The sequence below is a fragment of the Aphis gossypii genome, unplaced genomic scaffold (assembly GCF_020184175.1).
Source record: "Aphis gossypii isolate Hap1 unplaced genomic scaffold, ASM2018417v2 Contig00639, whole genome shotgun sequence".
NCBI classification, from domain to species: domain Eukaryota; kingdom Metazoa; phylum Arthropoda; class Insecta; order Hemiptera; family Aphididae; genus Aphis; species Aphis gossypii.
In genome coordinates this window covers 6,045-24,485 of record NW_026083206.1, presented here as the reverse complement: position 1 = coordinate 24,485, position 18,441 = coordinate 6,045, and the positions used below count along the sequence as shown (strand labels likewise).

General features: G+C 29.9%; 3 protein-coding genes across 3 annotated transcripts; all 3 read left to right on the top strand.

Annotated features, from left to right (window-relative positions):
• Nucleotides 1-1,269: 1,269 nt before the first annotated feature.
• On the top strand, nucleotides 1,270-3,054 carry LOC114120313 (zinc finger MYM-type protein 1-like). The gene is made up of 5 exons (XM_050209901.1): nucleotides 1,270-1,380; nucleotides 1,465-2,030; nucleotides 2,094-2,443; nucleotides 2,600-2,767; nucleotides 2,858-3,054. The coding sequence occupies exons 1-5, from the start codon at nucleotides 1,270-1,272 to the stop codon at nucleotides 3,052-3,054; spliced, it is 1,392 nt and encodes a 463-aa protein (XP_050065858.1).
• A 1,094-nt stretch (nucleotides 3,055-4,148) lies between these two features.
• On the top strand, nucleotides 4,149-5,235 carry LOC126554900 (uncharacterized). Its single transcript, XM_050209899.1, has 5 exons — nucleotides 4,149-4,259; nucleotides 4,354-4,416; nucleotides 4,521-4,777; nucleotides 4,848-5,013; nucleotides 5,087-5,235. The coding sequence occupies exons 3-5, from the start codon at nucleotides 4,529-4,531 to the stop codon at nucleotides 5,227-5,229; spliced, it is 558 nt and encodes a 185-aa protein (XP_050065856.1). The 5' UTR covers nucleotides 4,149-4,259; nucleotides 4,354-4,416; nucleotides 4,521-4,528; the 3' UTR covers nucleotides 5,230-5,235.
• A 201-nt stretch (nucleotides 5,236-5,436) lies between these two features.
• On the top strand, nucleotides 5,437-11,810 carry LOC126554901 (uncharacterized; the record flags this gene model as incomplete). Its single annotated transcript, XM_050209900.1, has 5 exons — nucleotides 5,437-6,707; nucleotides 8,567-8,658; nucleotides 8,762-8,845; nucleotides 9,402-10,016; nucleotides 11,518-11,810. Coding segments are annotated over 5 exons (2,355 nt in total), but the record flags the coding sequence as incomplete, so codon positions are not given.
• Nucleotides 11,811-18,441: the final 6,631 nt, after the last annotated feature.

Genomic DNA, 18,441 nt, shown 5'->3' with positions numbered 1-18,441 from the left:
GGTGGCCCCCCAGGGACCCAGTTACTACTAATTTAGACTGAAGTTATATTTCCTAGTGTGATAACCTTAGTATTTAATAAATATTGTTAAACAGTTTTTGCTTTTTTAATATTCTTAAAATAAAAAAATAAACCAAGTTACAAAAAAGAAAACAGTCAAAATTAGAAACCCAAATATACACCACTCATGTTCTGTATGATAGAACAAATCTTTCCTAATAGTTATTAATATACTACAGAACTAAACGAGCCTACCCAATTATTTTGTGCTGGACACCCCACTGCCAGGCGCGGATCTAAGGGGGGGGGGCTAAGGGGCTTAATCCCCCCCCCCCTTTGGCCGTATTTTAAGTTATATGAAATGAAATTACTATAAAAAATATTTATAACAAATTCTTTATTTATTATTATTTGATAACAACAAAAGAACAATTTTATTTTCACAAACCAGTCATACTGGATTGTGGTTGCTGCCTGCAAACATACATTTCAACCGCTATTAATTAGTACCAATGTTCTTATCAATTCTACTATTATAGTAGTGGAATGACTGGTCTGGAAACTGTACCTATTTTCCAACATCAAATAGCTGTAGACATCGAAATAGATAACACAGTACAGTATGTTTTCTACCTCGATTGCTGTAGAGTGTAGATAATAACTGATATCAATTAGTATCAACTACTTATCAATTTAACTAATTTAAGACGTATGGACAGTATGGTTGTTTGTAAATTTGTATGTGTCATAGCAGTTACTATAAAACAAAATATTTAAATTAAAACGTTTTTAATTTAACTTCTAAATGGAAGACAAAAAAAAAAAAAGTAAACCTATTTTTGCATTCTTTCAAAAACAAATAAAAGAAAATGAGAATCAATCCTGTCAAGTAAATGTAAGTAAATAAAATATATACATACAACAATCGACTAGATAAAAATTAATTTTTATTAGGTAGTGCATAATCAATGTTTAAAAAAAAATATTGAAACAATTCAAACTGAAACCGATTTGCTAACTATTAATGATAAGGTAAGTTATAACTTTAAGTTTTAACTAACAATATATATATATTATATATATATTAGTATTTTACTTGTTAATTATTATTTTACAGCCTGTGAGCTTAAATGCATATGATATTGGTTTATGCATTGACAAACAGTTTGATGATGAGTCTAAATTGATGTTTTTAAAAAACACATAGACACCAAAGTACGGATTTGTGTTTCCTATTATTAAACAAGGGAAACAGAATAGAAGTTTCCAAATGGAGTGGTTAAATATGTTTAATTGGTTGGCATATAGTGACTTAAAAAAAGGCGGTTTTTGTAAATACTGTGTGCTGTTTCCTCCTAGTGGTGGTGGTAAAAGTAATCAGGTAATTTGTGTTTTATAACTGAGAAAACAATTATGAAATTAGATATGATTAAAATAATTAAGTGTACATTATTTTGTTTTTTAGCCATTAAGAGCATTTGTGACAGAACCATTTGTTAATTATAAAAAATGTTTAGAATTGTTAAGAAACCATGGATATACTGACTATCATCAACTTTGGATTGAAAAAGGATCTGCATTTTTACAAAATTTCAACGCAGGAAGTTCAAAATCTATAAACATTATGATTGATGACAAAACCAAAAAAAATGTGGAAGCTAATAAACAACGGTTGACTTCTATCATTAAAACTATTGTATTTTGTGGTCGAAACAATTTAGCTCTTAGAGGACATAGAGATGATGGGTCTCTCAATCCTGAAACAGCAATTATTGGAAACGAAGGAGTATTTAGAAGTCTTTTAGCATTTAGAGTAGACTCTGGTGACCAAATTTTAGCAGAACATTTAAAAACAAGTAATAAAAATGCTACAATGATCAGTAAAACTATACAGAATGAATTAATTAATGTACTTCATCAAGTGGTTGTTGAGGGTATAGTAAATAACATAAAAAATAATATTTATTTCTCAATTTTGTGTGATGAGACTACAGATGTCAGTACAAAAGAACATATGTCTTTATCTATCAGGTATTAATTTCAATTTATTGTATTTGACCTTTATTCTATACTAATCTATTGTTTTATTCTTAGATATGTTGACATGGAAGAATTTAAAATCAAAGAGGAATTTATTGGATTTATAGAACTAAATTCAACAACTGGGTCAGCAATAAAAGATGAAATTTTAAAACAAATTGAAAAATTTGGTTTAGATTTAACTAACGTTCGTGGTCAAGGATACGACGGAGGGTCAAACATGTCTGGTCGGTACAACGGTGTCCAAGCTTTGATACTTGAAAAACAACCTTTAGCAATTTACATACATTGTTTTAGCCATGGGTTGAATTTATGCATATCAAAAGTTTGTGAACTTCCTTCAATTAGAAATATGATTGGTACTGTAGGTTCTGTTTCAGTTTTTTTATCTTCGTCTGCTAAACGTACTAATATGTTGATAGCTACAATTGAAAATCATGAATCTGTTTTATCTTCAAAAAAAAATAAATTAAAAGCTTTATGTACCACTCGTTGGGTTGAAAGACACGATTCAATCATAACTTTTCGTGAACTGTAACCTCACATTGTTACAACTTTAGAGGAATTAGAAGAAGAAACTGATCGGGAAATATCAGCTAAATCAACAAGTTTTAACTCTAGTATAAAAAGAAGTGATTTTCTTATTAGCCTAGAAACAGTTGCTAATCTTTTTTCATTTACAAAAACCTTGAGTATTCAACTACAGAGTCCAAAACAAGATTTGTCAGGTGCATTTTCATATGTTGAAAAAATTATATGTTTATTTGAAGAAAAAAGAAGAAACTCTGAAATTGAATTTTCTAATTATTTCAAAATAGCATATCAAGCAGCAACTTTAGTTGGGGAAGAAATAAAAATTCCACGAGTATGTGGCCGGCAAACAAAAAGAGCCAAGCCAAATACATCAAGTCCTGAGGAGTGGTTTAGAATTACAATTTTTATTCCATTTATTGATCATTTTATTATTGAGTTAAAAACAAGATTTAATGACAGATTTAAAGAAATTATACCTTAGGAAGGTTTAATTCCAGCTAATAAAGATATATACAACATTGATGACATTTTGAAAGCATCATTAATTTATATGAAGGACCTACCGGCAAACTCAGATATGGAGTTACAAGCTGAATTGGAACTTTGGAAATTGAAATGGACAAAAACAGATATAGTAGAACCAAAATCAGCTATAGAGACATTACAGTATTGTGATACATTTTACCCAAATATTAAAGTTCTATTACAAATATTTGCAACGATACCAATTACAACCGCTACTGCCGAGAGATCGTTTTCTTCTTTAAGACGACTTAAAAATTATATGCGATCCACCATGTCCGAAGATAGGCGAATGGTTTAGCAGTTCTTCATATACACAAACACTTACCTATAGATATAGATAATGTCATAACTCGATTTTCTAGACAAAAGCCAAGGCGAATGAAAATAGAAGACTGGTCAAAATAAAATAAATGTTATTCTTCTATTTTTTGTATTTATTTATTTTATTATTACAATACGTAGCCCCCCCCCCATTTGTGATTTCTAGATCCGCGCCTGCCCACTGCCATATATAATTAATAAAAATAAAAATACTCTGTATAATAAGTATGTCCAACAGAATTTATACTTATATTATTTTAAATAACCATTTAGATAATTTCAGTAAAGCATGGTATAAAAAAATAGACTATGTTAAATCTGCAACTGAAAGTGAAGATGGTCCTAAGCGACCAAAACAATCAAAAGATAATTTCATACAGGACATAGAAAGTGAAATTGAAGGCAAGTACTATTATCACTAAAATTGATGTAGGTATCAGATTTTATGTCAACAAATGATACTATGTCATCAAATGTGTACGTTGAAATGGAAAATGTATCACATTTAAACTATAGCAAAAATCAAAATATACTTCCACAAACTGTAAGTATATAATATCTTGGTCTTTCTTTTCAAAAAATTTAGAAGATCTCACTAATTGATGTTTAATATTTTTTTGATATTTTCCAAGTATAATAACTGTTAGAAAGATTTAAAATTAATTTATTAGGTATATAAAAAAATAGTACCTACCATACATTTTAATCTTGTCATACTATAATTCATTAAATAATTAATATTTTAGCATTATGGATCAGAAGTTTCTAGTGTTTCTACAAATAAATCCAACAGTGAGCCACAGCTAAACACACATTATTCTTCTTTACCAGTTTTTAATGGTAAACATATTTTGATATATAATAGGTTTCTATTGATCAGCTTAAAATTGATATTTAAAAATAATACCTTATTTTAACTTCTTATTATTATTAGGAAATCAATCCAATCACGAGGCATTAAGTACACTACACTATACTTCTTCGCCAGTCTCTGATGGTAAATGTTGTTTTCTTTATACCTAATAGTTTCTATGTATCAACTTAAAATTTATATTTTAAAATAATTATCCATCTTTACTTATTATTATTATTATTTATTAGGAGTTACTATGTCTAGTATAATGGAAATGTTAAGCAATTTGGCTAGAGATCAAAATATTATAAAATTAACTCAAGAACGAATTTTATCTAAAATTGAAATGCTTGAAATTAATTCTCAAACTAGTAAACAGAATTTGTCAGGGACATCAATATATCTGGATTCAAGTTTCTGTGACTATTTCCCAATGCAAAATGCTGATATGTTTTTAGAAGTTGAACATTTAATAACAAATGATAAATCATTTGTAGATAAACTAGTATGCATATATAACTTTGATTATAGTTCAATGTTTTCTTTATATAATTCATAATGTTAAATTTGTGTAGGAGTATTTTATAAAGAACATCGGAGGGTGTAATTTGAAAAATTATATAAAAAGAACATTAAGAAAACTATTCTCTGATGATTATGCAACTCGATGCACATTACCTGGAAGAGACAAAGGTGTTATAACTAAAATTGGTGATTCTGAAGTTCTTAAAACCATTAAAAGTAAAAAAATCTATATAATCAAATGTTGGTACCTATGTAATTATTACCTTTTAAAATTTTATTTTACTAACAGAAGTTATCAAAGAAGTCATCTGTGCTATGGTGAAAAAAGATGTAGTATCAGATTCAGAAATTGAAACAATAGTGGCTGATTGGTTTAGATATTCAAACACAAGACTTTTAAGGTCAACAAAAACTTCTAAACAGGGTCAATAACTTGTTTACCTAAAATTTAATTAAAATTATATTTCTTTTAATTATATTATTATTAAATATTCAGTGTTAGTACACAATTTTAAAGTATACCCGCAGTATTGGTAGGTTAGGTTATAATTATTATTATTACCTATTATTAGTCTTATATAGTTTTTGTAAAATAAATTATGTATTAATATTTTTTGTACTTCTTAATATATTTAATGTATTAAACTTATTTTAGACAATTACTCGAAAAAGAAAAGTTTGGGACTGATTACATCTGGACATTTTAAAAAAATTCTCAATTTAGAAAAGAATAAGACTCCAAAAATACAATTACAATTTAACTCTACTACAAATCTGCCAGATGTACAAAGTAATATAGAAATAGATTATACTGTTATAGATACTCAATCGCTATCATTTCCAAATATTGTTTCGTGTGAAGTGCAGAGTAGTTCAAATTCACATTTATCAACCATAAATAGTAATTCGAGTCTTAAGATATCTTATGATACTCATTTACCACATTTAAAACAAAAGACCAATATTTCTGTTAAAGATAAACTGAGACAATGGGTTATAAAACATAAAATCTCTCATAATGCTACTAACTCTCTTCTTGGTATTTTAAAATGTGAAGGCTTGAATGTTCCAATAGACGTGCGTACTTTAATGAAAACACCTACAAAACCACAGGAAGTAATTATAATGGGCCATGGATCATATTATATTCATTGTGGTATAAAAAATATGTTAGTTCCAATCCTGAAAAAATATTTTAATATGATTAATTGTGAAGAAGATTTAAAGTTAGGTATTAATGTAGATGGTCTTCCTATTTCAAATAGCTCTAAAAGTCAACTTTGGCCTATTTTAATATCACTTATTAATTGTCAACCAATAAATAAATATGTGCTTCCAGTAGAAATTTTTCATGGATCAACAAAACCAACATCTATCCATGAATTCTTTCAGCCATTTGTAGACGATCTTTGTGAAATATTACAAAATGGTATTTCTGTAAATAATAGATTATTTAAATTTAAGGTAGGACACATAATCTGTGATACTCCTGCTAAAAATTGTTTGTTGAATGTAAGAGCTTATTTTGGGTGTTCGTCTTGTACTCAAGAAGGTGAATACATTCAACATAGAATGACCTTTCCTGAAATCGACGCTCCTCTCAGAACAAATGACTCATTTCGCAATAAAGTTCACGAGGAATACCATAAGGGTGACAATCCTCTTGAATTTTTACCTATAGATATTGTTAATGATGTATGCCTTGATTATATGCACCTTTTATGTATAGGAATTATAAAACGTCTAATTACTTTTTGGGTTAAAGGGAAGAAAGATGTTAGACTTACTGAAGAAGATACGTTAAGTGTATCAAAAAATATTTTAGCTCTTAGACCTTATGTACCTTCAGAATTTAGCCGCAAACCACGAGTATTAGAAGATATAAACTACTGGAAAGCTACAGAGTTAAGGTTTTTTTACTTTATTCTGGTCAAGTAGTATTAAAAGGAAAATTAAAAAAATCTTTCTATGCACATTTCATGCTATTAGTTTCTGGTGTTAAACTAAGTAATGTTACATGCCAAATTCATAATGAATAGGCTGAAATACTTTTCAAAAAATGTATTACTCAATATTCAACTTTTTATGGAGATCACTTGTTATCACATAATGTACCTACATAGCTTATTGCATCTCCCCATGTTTGTTAAAATTCAATGTCCACTTGACAACTTTAGTTGTTTTAAATATGAAAATTATTTACAAGAAATTAAATTCTCTATTAATCTTTTAAATATTGTCTTCAGGAGGTTTTTAATAGGATAAGTGAAAAACAAAAATTTTTTTTTAGTAGATCCACTAGAATTACAGTACTCTATATCATGTGAAAAAGAAATAGAAAATTGTACATCTTCAGTACATTTCAATCGAACAGATAGGCTTTACAAAATAATTGTTTTAAATGATTTAGGTATGAAAATAAATAATATAAAAGAGAGTGATAAATATGTAAGCTTAAAAAATAACTATATTGTCAAAGTGAAACATATAGTAAAATCACTACAATCAGATCCTAATAAATCCAATATTAAATTAATTGTACAAAGATTTTTAAATTGTACTTCATTCTATATGACATCTTTCATTGATTCTTCTGTTTTGGGTTCATTTATAGTAGATTTAACAATTTCAGAATGTTTTTCAGTGAATCTCGATGAAATAAAAAATAAGTGTTTCATGATTCCTGTTAGTACACATAAGGCAATTATTATAGAACTTACACATTCTTTTTTTGAAAAATAGTCACATTAAATATAACTTTTAACATTTTTTTTATAATGTGAGTGTGTTTATATTTCAATTTATTATATTTATCCTAAAAATATTTAGGTACTAATTATTATGCATTAACCTTATATTTTATATTGATATACATATATGTTTATTTTATTTAAAATTATTGTAAATTTGTATAAAATGTGTTTATAGTTGTAGAAATTTAGTTTTTTTTATAAAATATTATTATTATGTTTTTATTTAAGTATAGTATGTACATGGATAATAAATTTAAATTAATTGAAACAGAATATGTTTTTAAGTGTTATATTTATTTATTTTTTTATTATATTGATATTACAAGGATCAATATTTTTATCAAATGCATATTATATGTTATTATGTTAATATTTTTATTTTTACTTATTAGTTTTACCTAAATAGTGTATGTATGTAAATAAACAACGAAATATAATTATTAATTTGAGTTTTTAAATTTTTTAAGATTTGATTTAGTATTTTATTCTACCTATTAATTGTGAAATTCAAAGATTACATTAGGCATACAAAACAATTTTTTTTTTTGTTTTAGTCAGTTCTATGAAAAAGAATGTTGGGGAATATTTTGGGTGTTCTTAAGATTTCTTTGCACCCCCTATGCAATTTATTATATTTATATAGGGTTATTTCGATAAAGTGAAAATTATCTGTAATATTGCATAGTTGTTGAGTATGTAACATTTAATCAACGATTTACCTAATTGTTTCCATTACATTTCAATGAAATATAAAATGAATGTATTTTTGAAATATCACTGGGATGTTTTTATGTAACAGATAAGCAATATTTTCTGAATGACAGCAGTTATAAGCATTAGAAATCGCATACATATTGCAGTAACGTGATTTCGACTTAAAATGCGATGTTCCATGTTTCCATGAAACATCGCTTAAATATCTATGGAATATAACTTTGCACTCTGGGTATTCCAATAATAGTAAGTAAATTACATTTAAATTTATTTATTTATTATAGCTGTTGAAAATATTTTAGAAATATAATTATTATTTTAGAATCGACCAAAGTTAACGTGTTGCAGCAACGTCCAGAATGTTCCACCTCAGTTTATTCTAATGAGAAATCAGGTATACATACATGATGCATTATTCTAACATATATTTATAATATGTGAATAACAGCATATTATTATTATTATTTGTTATCTGTAATTTAAATTAATTTTTTAAGGATCGACAAATGTTAAGGATGTTAACATATTTCAGCGTAATCCAGAATATTCAGAATTGTCAGTGTCTACTAATGAGCAACCAAGTATAATAAAATTACCACATAAAAATGAATAAAGATAAAGTTGTTTTATAATAAATGTCTGTGATAATATTTATATTTTTTCAACGTTTTGTGACGGCTGTTTATGTGTTATGTTATTAATTGAATTTTTGTAGTATCTACATGTTATAGTACTAACCTATATTTTATGTATAAACTGTGTTTTTATAAACAAATAAAAAAAAACTACTACTCCTTCTTTAGGTTTGAATGATTGTTTCAATCAGGGAACATTAAAACTTATAATTACTGTTATGAATGTGTTAAATATATATACAGATCAGGCTCAAGTCTGTTACAACTTAGAAATATGTAAGATACTTGTATGTATATTATGAAGTTACTAGTTTAGATATTAACCTATGTTGTGTTGTAAGTTATTGTATGCTTAGATGGTTTATAGGTTTATATTTATCAAATATAAATACTCATTGTATCCTTGTGCATTGATAAGTTGTTTGTGTAGTCATTGTGCAGAAAAAAAATTTTATTAGATAAGTTTCTAAGTTAATTGTTAAAATATATATATATATTATAGAAAAAACTGCACCTCACCCAGATGATCCAATCAATGCTTTACCATCAAACCGTTTAGAATTTCAAGCAAGAATTACACGTGGACCTTTTCAACCTAATTTTGATACTTTTCCGAGAACACAGTGTGGAAACTATTCTCGCAGCTTTCATAAAAAATATTATAGTGAATTTAAGTGGTTGGAGTATAGTCCAACTACTGATTCTGCCTTTTGCTTTGCATGCAGATGTTTTTCTTCAAGTAATCTAAATGTAGGACAAAAAGAAACGGCATTTACTACAAAAGGGTTCAATACATGGAAGAATATCAGCGAATCGTTAAAAAAACACCAAAAATCAAAATCTCATTTTCATAGTTTCACATCACTTTCTAATTTTCTTATTAAAAAGCCAATTGATGTCATTTTAGATGAAACCAAAGAAAAAGCTCTGAGTAAAAGACAAATTGAAAGACAAGGAAATAGAAGTGTAATACATAGACTCATAGATATTACTATACTTTTAGCAAAGACAGGAAAGCCATTTAGGGCCCAAACAGACGACCGGATTTTGCCGGCCGGAGGCGGCGTTTCTGCCGTCCGATCGATTATACCACCAGTGTCCACCGGCCGGCGAATTAGTATTATTATTATGGTATATTTATAATATTATTTTAAAAACCCGGTAGAGTTAATAAAATATTTTTCGATTTCAGTACTTATTGAAAAATTATAATACGTACATATTCGATTAAATTTTAAACTTGTGCAGTGATACATTTTGGAAATGATCTACCTAGTACACCAAATATAATATGGAATAATTTTAAAATTAGTTCAGAGTTTGAAATAAAGTAAATATTTTTCTTTCGAGCTCAGTCTGTTGGTAGAGTTTGTCGTGTTCAGTTTAAGTTTTAAAAATGGATTCAAAAACTCTAGCGATAATTGCACTTTAGATTTTAAAAAAGAAAAAAGAAAAATTCAAAATCGTCGTTGGTGGGTACATCCTGTATTAGCTAGGAGAATGGATCAAGGACAATTTATAGTTACCTATAATGAACTAAGAACTAATGAAGGTAATAACAATTAGGTATAATTGTACTTAATATAAATAATTTTTTTTTTCTTAATAAATAAATTATTGTTTTTTAGATGAATTTTTTAGTTATACTCGAATAACAATGTCAACATTTGATGAACTATGCAGTTTGTAGGAAACAAATTTAACCAAGCAAACCACTGATATGCGAGTTTCTATTGGTCCAAAGGAACGTCTATGTATAGCGTTAAGGTAGGTAGTGTATATTATGAGTTTATTCATTTATATTTTATACTTTTATACTTTTTACACTAGTCCCATTTATCACACTTCACACATTTTTATGATAGTTAAAACATTTTTTTAAGTAATTAAAATAATATATTTTCATAATAAAATGTATAAATTAAAATTGCTGAGGCTGCAACAGTCTATACAAAATTAGGATATTAAGAATTAATATTAAGTTTATTAGGTTAAAAACATGAAATATATATATTATTACACCTACTTCCTACCTTTTGCATAGCACAAATCTATATAAAAAATATATTCCGCAGTAGTAACTACTAGTAGGAACAATTAGGTAAAAGTAGTTTGTAGTAATCCGACCATATTACTATTTTATTACTTTATTTTTTATTACCTTTGAGCTGATACTATTTGCAATAATTTCATATATCCAATTTATAGATCTAGTATTATATTCTTGTTATATGAATTCGTAGAATTAAGATACGTATATTATTTATATTATTTATAGAGCTAGTTATATGAATATTTAGAAAGCTAATACGCATTTAATAATCGTGTAGTAGTAAACACGAAACTTGTGTTCCGGTTTACCGTGACACACACGTATATTCGGGGACTACGTCCATGATTAGTTTTATATAAAAAAGGTTGTGGTAGTATTAAGATTCAGACATAGTTAAGTCTCAAGTACGCATGGACCGGTGGCGTTGTTCTATACTTAACAACACATCGGGCTAGTCGTTAATATTATTATTTTACTCTGTCTCAGTTAATAAATAACTTGATTTTCAAACTTATAAAAATCGAGTTGTTTATTTACTACAAATTTCTTACGCTTTCCGAAGAAGATAGACGACAAAGTGGACTTCGCCGTAAAATCGTGTTGAGCCATCTATACCAGGACCTGCTCACTACAAATTTGGTGTCAGGTGTGGGGTCTTCACATCAAACGAAATATATTTGGCCGTTTTCAACCAGAAAACACGTCCAAGTCAGTAGTTTGAGACCCTTGAACGAACCACTGTTCCGAATCGACTTCAAGGAGCATTCTAAGAGCATTCAACCAGCATTCAAAGAGCATTCAACCAGCATTCAAAGGGCATTCAAAGAGCATTCAACCAGCATTCAAAGAGCATTCTAAGAGCATTCTAAGAGCATTCAACCAGCATTTCAAGGAACAACTACCCAACGACATCTCAGACAATATGGAAAAATTGTAAGTTATTTAAACAATTATTACCGTTTATCTGAGAGCCTAAGGGAACTTTTTATAAATGACCAGTAAATGACTACTAGGAAAGGTACACAGTACGGAGCATTAGACGAATCGGAAGATTCAAATTTAGGTACATCTATAGAAACTAACGATACAAGGGGAACTACTAATATAGACGATACTACTTATACGGGTGAAACCACCAATGCAGACGATACTACATTTACAGGGGGAAACGATAGCAACTTAATTGATTTAAATCAAACTATTCGTTCTATTGAATTACCAGAAGAAATCGAAATGGCAAACAAACTTACTTTTGGGGACGCTATGAAAGCAATACCTAGTTTTGGAGGGGGATCCGAAAGTCTTCTCACCAGTTATTTTAATCGATGCGAATTTCTACTAGAGCATGTAGACGAAAAAATTATACCTATGATACTCGACGCAATAGTTTCTCAGTTAACCGATAAAGCAAGTGACGCAGTTAGATATCGGGAAATAACGTCATGGGAGGAATTAAAGGCACATTTAACTACTATTTTTGGTAAAACCCATTCCGTACAATTTTTACAAAAACAATTTAACCAAATTAAGCAATATGAAAAAGAATCGATACAACAATACGCGGATAGGTAGAGTAGAAAAAATTTCCCACGAATTAACCACTGCGCTAACTTTAAGTAAGACCACGGCGGAAGCCAAAGTCATTTCAGAAATAATCCAAACTCAAACTTTAGCTATATTTATTGCGGGTATTCAGTCTGATATCCGTCTAATTTTGAAAGCCACAAAAGTACCTACTTTTGAGGAAGCAGTATTTCTGGCTGTAGAGGAAGAAAAACTGAATGAAAAACCTGAATATAAAACGGACAATCGAAATAAATACGTAAAGAAATCTAACGATAAAAGTGAAATTCAATGTCACCGTTGTAGTAGATACGGACATTATAGTAACGAATGTCGAACTAGTGAACATAAAATAACAAGTCTTAAAAATCAGACCGAAAATAAAAATTTCAAAAATTCCGTAAATCAAGTTAAAGTCTGTCATTACTGTAAAAAAGAGAATCACGTCATTAGTGAATGTCGTAAGAGAATATACAATGAAAAAAAGAAAAAAGAGCAGGGCGAAGCCTCGACTAGTAAAAACAACAATGTAAATCGTACCGTAGGCGAAATTGAAAATAATGTCAGAACTATTACATATATGGAAAGAGAACACGTTAAGTGCACCTCTATCAGTTTTGAACCTACCACAATAAAATTATTCGTAGACACGGGAGCCGATATGAGCCTCATTAAAATATCCGCACTAAAAAAAAATATCGTAATAAACGAAAGTGAAAAACGTACAATTAGTGGTATTACGGCAAACCCAGTAACCACCTTCGGGACATTAAAAACAACTATTAATATAGAGGGAGTGGATTTTTACGTCAAATTTGATGTCGTAGCTGCCGATTTCCGAGTACCCGAATCAGGTATTATAGATAGAGACTTTATCAAGGACAACCGTATAGTGTTAGATTTTAGTCGAGATATGTTTATGATGCCGCAATGTAAACCGCCTACAGCGCAATCCATAGTTATACCGCCGCGTAGTAATTGTGTGTTAGCTATCTCCGCAGACGAATTTATTAACCATAAATTAGTGACTATTAAAAACCAGGAATTAAATCAAAATGTTATAATCGCTAATAGCTTGAGCCCAGTATTAGATAACAAAATTATAAGCAATATAATCAACATTTCCGAAGAACCTTTTATAATCGAAGAATTGAACACTAGTAATTTGAAATGGGAACCATATCAAGAACAAGTATTAACTATTACCAATAACCAGGGGACTAGTGGGCGAGAACGCATTCGTACACTTACGGAACTTATTAATACCGACCATTTAAACATAGAGGAACGTGAACAATTAGTAAATTTATGCATAGAATATTCTGACATATTTTTCTTAGAAGGAGACCAATTAACCGCTACCGATGTAGTAACTCATTCGATTAAAACACCTCGCTGTGTTAAACCAATTAATATTCGACCTTACCGGTTACCCTGGGCATACCAACAAGAAATTGAAAAACAAATCACCGAAATGAAAGACAATAAAATTATACAAAATTCGGTATCATCATTTAATTTTCCGTTAGTAGTAGTAAAAAAGAAAAATTTAGATAAAAATGGAAACCCCAAATTAAGAATATGTGTGGATTTTAGGAAACTTAACGAAGTAACCGAAAACGAAGCTTATGGCTTACCCAATTTAGTTGAAATCCTTGACTCTTTAGGATCGTCAAACTATTTTTCAACACTCGATTTAGCAAGTGGCTATCATCAGATCTATATTGACCCGCAGGATACACATAAAACCGCATTTTCTAGTAAATCCGGACATTATGAATTTCTTAAAATGCCTTTTGGCCTTAGTTCAGCACCCGCAACGTTCACGCGAGCAATGCGCGCTGTACTAACAGGTTTAGAGGAATGTGTACGGCATATCTAGACGACATTGTTGTGCATGGATCTAGCCTGCGGGACCACCAAGAAAAACTTAAACAAGTTTTTAATCGATTACGTTTACATAAATTAAAATTACAACCTAATAAATGTTCGTTTCTAAGAAAAGAAGTATTGTATTTACGACATGTAATCAACGAGACCGGGATTTCTCCTGATCGAAGTAAGATCGAATGTATCAAAAATTATCCGAAGCCGAAAAATACTAAAGATATTAAATCTTTTCTAGGTCTACTAAATTATTATAGGCGGTTCGTAGATAATTTCGCAAAAATCGCCAAACCACTGACCTATTTACTTAAAAAAGACGTAACGTTCTGCTGGACGGACAAATGCGATAACGCTTACGAAAAATTAAAAAATGAACTCATAAATCCACCATTGTTAACTTATCCAGATTGGGAGAAAGGAAAATTTAAATTAATGACCGACGCAAGTCAATTTGCTATAGGTGCAGTGCTATCCCAAGGCGAGTCGTCGCATGAAAAACCTATTGCATATGCTAGTAGAACATTGAATAAAGCAGAAACTAATTACAGCGTTATACAGAAAGAACTTTTGGCCATTATTTGGGCCGTAAAACATTTCAGACCGTATCTCTATGGTCGAAATTTTTCCATTATTACTGACCATCGACCACTTACCTACTTGTTCGGGTTGAAGGACGCTTCCTCTCAATTAATGCGATGGCGCCTCCAATTATCCGAATACGATTACGAGATCATTTATCGATCAGGGTCATTACACTGAAATGCCGACTGCTTATCACGCATACGCATGGTAAATAGCGAAACTAGCTTCGTAGACTTCGAATCACGAGAAAAACACGCTATAATAAATTCAAACTTTTCCGAGGTCGACGGAAGTATTTTAAACGCTACGCAAAGCGAGAACCTGTTCTTACCAATACCCAATAACGGAATTATAACTCATAAGGCAATACGAGAAATTCTAATAAACAAAAAAATTCCAAATCCAGTTTTCGACATTACGAAACAATTTATTATAAATAAACGTGATGATCAATTAATCATACTTTTTGAAGTACCCAGTAATAATAAGGAACTCAACGCCCAAGCGCATTATAAAATAATCACTGACATTAAGGGGTTCTGTATAGACAACCAAATAGACAATTTCTCAACCATAAGAATGGAAGGCCTAACAACATTAACCAGTTTCGAAAGAATAAGGAAAATGTTTAAATACATTTTTAAAGAAACAAATGTTAAAATTATTGTGTACAGGGAACAGGATTTTTCTGATGAAGAAAAACGATCGATCATTGCCGAATATCATAACACTCCATTAGGGGGGCACTCGGGAGTTTCTAGAACCATTAAACGAATGAAATTATATTACCACTGGAAAGATTTAAAGGGGAATGTAAAAGATTATATACGTAAATGTGACATTTGTCAAAAAACAAAATCGCATGGTAAAACTAAACAACCAATGATGATAACGACAACAGCTAATAGACCGTTCGAACGTATCTGTTTAGATATAGTAGGACCATTGCCCATCACTCCGTCGCAAAATACATATATATTAACTATTCAAGACGAGTTGAGTCGTTATGCTCTGGCCATGGCCCTACCTAGTACGGACGCAACAACGGTTGCACAAGCTTTCGTGGAATATTTCGTATGCATATACGGAATACCAAATTCTATATTAACAGACTGTGGAACTAATTTTTTATCGGACCTTTTTAAACAAACATGTAAACTATTAAACATCGACAAACATAAGACCACTCCGTGGCATCCACAGACCAATGGCTATTTAGAACGATCCCATAAAACTTTGAAAACATACTTGAGGAGTTTCGTTGACAAAGACAATAGTTGGGACAATTTGTTATGTTACGCAATGTTCACATATAATACGACTGTTCACACTTCTACAGGGTTTACACCATTCGAATTAATTTTTGGAAAAAAACCTAATATACCGACCACTTTCCTCAAAGAACCCGAGCCACAATACAATTACGAAAATTACGCATTAGACCTAAAAAGAGTAATGCAAGAAACTCAAAAACTCGCACGGGACAATCTAATTGGGAATTAACCGCATACATTAACATAACAACATATGAGCAACGTTGGGGGAAAATTGACCAATTTATAAATGACACTGAAGTAATGTGTGCGTCAATTAAAAATAACGTAGACAACCACTGTTACCATTTACTTTAAAACTTCTTAACGAGATTAAACATAAAAAAGATCTAGTATTTTCTTCAATAGGTTTCAAAACTAAAACCAGACGTAGCATCGTAGATAAAATAAGTAAAACAGCGCGACTCTTGTTCGGGTTATGCAACGCAGATTGTATGAACAAATTTAACACAATTATTAATCGATTTACGGGTACTAACGATAACCAAATTAAACTTATCGAGGAGCAAATAAAAATTATTCGTTTAATACAAGATCAAGAGGATTTAAAAATTAAAAAAATAGAGATAACGTCAGACGACCTAAAAAATAAGACTACTGACCAGTTTATGAAAAATTACCTTTCGATTCATTTTAGTTTCGCAAACTTAGTACTTACTAAATACATTTATGAAACAAACACCCTTTTGGAAACAATTCAAATGGCTAGAGTAGGACAAATGCATCCAAGTTTGTTACCACCAAACGACCTTTTAGAACAACTAAGGGACATCAAAGTATCTTTACCATCAGGAACAGAACTACCAATCGAACTTGACCTAGTAAACGCTTATGAATTACTCAGACTCTCAGATTTGGCAGTATATTGTTCTGATAACAGAATTGTATTTATTATTACGTTACCTTTAGTATATCAAAATGAACTAACATTATATCATTTAATACCTAAACCTGTATGTAAACTAACAAACTGTATTTATATTAAGCCTAGTTATAACTTTTTAGCAATTAGCAAAACGAAAGAATTGTATACAACTTATGACCAATTTCACTATTCAGCATGTAAATCAGCTCATAATTTCCTTTTATGTCCTGAAATTAATCCTTTACATCCTAGAAACACAAGACCAATATGCGAAATACAATTACTACAAGATCCAGTTAAAGTACCTAAAAGTTGCGAAATACGACAAATACAGATAAATACAACTATTTTTCACAAACTTGAGTTTCAAAACGCTTGGTTATACGCATCAAGTGGAGAGACAGTCTTCGTTACTTGTGACTCCGATAAAGAATCAAGCAGCCATACAATAGAAGGAGTAGGTATTATACGCCTGAACTCCACATGCAAAGGATATGCAACACGAGATGTATTAATTCCAGGGAGAATTAATCAAGAATCTTACCCAGACTTCATCCCAAACTCAATGATAGAACCAGAAATGAAACTAACAAATTTAGCGACAATAGAAACCAAAGACATAATTAACAACAGAATGGACGATTTAAACGCAGTTTCAAATACCCATAGTTACTTACAATTTCTAAACAATAACATAAGCGATTTAGAAAAGCTTAAACACAAAATAACGATATATGAATATGTTTTAGTGATAACATTTTCCATCGGAGGTTGCGGAATTTTCTTTTTTATAATTAACATTTTTGCACATTTATTACAACAATACAGAGCACGAAGAAGAATGACCCGGTGTACTTCCGTAGTGTTTCGAAACGAACAAAATGTTACAACAACACCAAGTTCACAACCACCATTAGTCATGGAACAGTACAATGACGACCCAGGTGAACAATCAGTACCATTATACCCGAAAATGAAAACTTCATATTAAACAGCAAAAATCGGTGATTTTTGTCTTAAAGGGGAGGAGTGTAGTAATCCGACCATATTACTATTTTATTACTTTATTTTTTATTACCTTTGAGCTGATACTATTTGCAATAATTTCATATATCCAATTTATAGATCTAGTATTATATTCTTGTTATATGAATTCGTAGAATTAAGATACGTATATTATTTATATTATTTATAGAGCTAGTTATATGAATATTTAGAAAGCTAATACGCATTTAATAATCGTGTAGTAGTAAACACG

Excerpts from the sequence above, each read along its gene's own strand:
- LOC114120313 (XM_050209901.1), top strand. The coding sequence starts at position 1,270 with ATGGAGTGGTTAAATATGTTTAATTGGTTGGCATATAGTGACTTAAAA. Across the intron at positions 2,444-2,599 it reads TTTATCTTCGTCTGCTAAAC|AGGAATTAGAAGAAGAAACT; the intron begins GTACTAATATGT and ends TTACAACTTTAG. Across the intron at positions 2,768-2,857 it reads TCCAAAACAAGATTTGTCAG|CATATCAAGCAGCAACTTTA; the intron begins GTGCATTTTCAT and ends ATTTCAAAATAG.
- LOC126554900 (XM_050209899.1), top strand. The coding sequence starts at position 4,529 with ATGTCTAGTATAATGGAAATGTTAAGCAATTTGGCTAGAGATCAAAAT. Across the intron at positions 4,778-4,847 it reads AATCATTTGTAGATAAACTA|GAGTATTTTATAAAGAACAT; the intron begins GTATGCATATAT and ends AAATTTGTGTAG. Across the intron at positions 5,014-5,086 it reads AGTTCTTAAAACCATTAAAA|AAGTTATCAAAGAAGTCATC; the intron begins GTAAAAAAATCT and ends TTTTACTAACAG.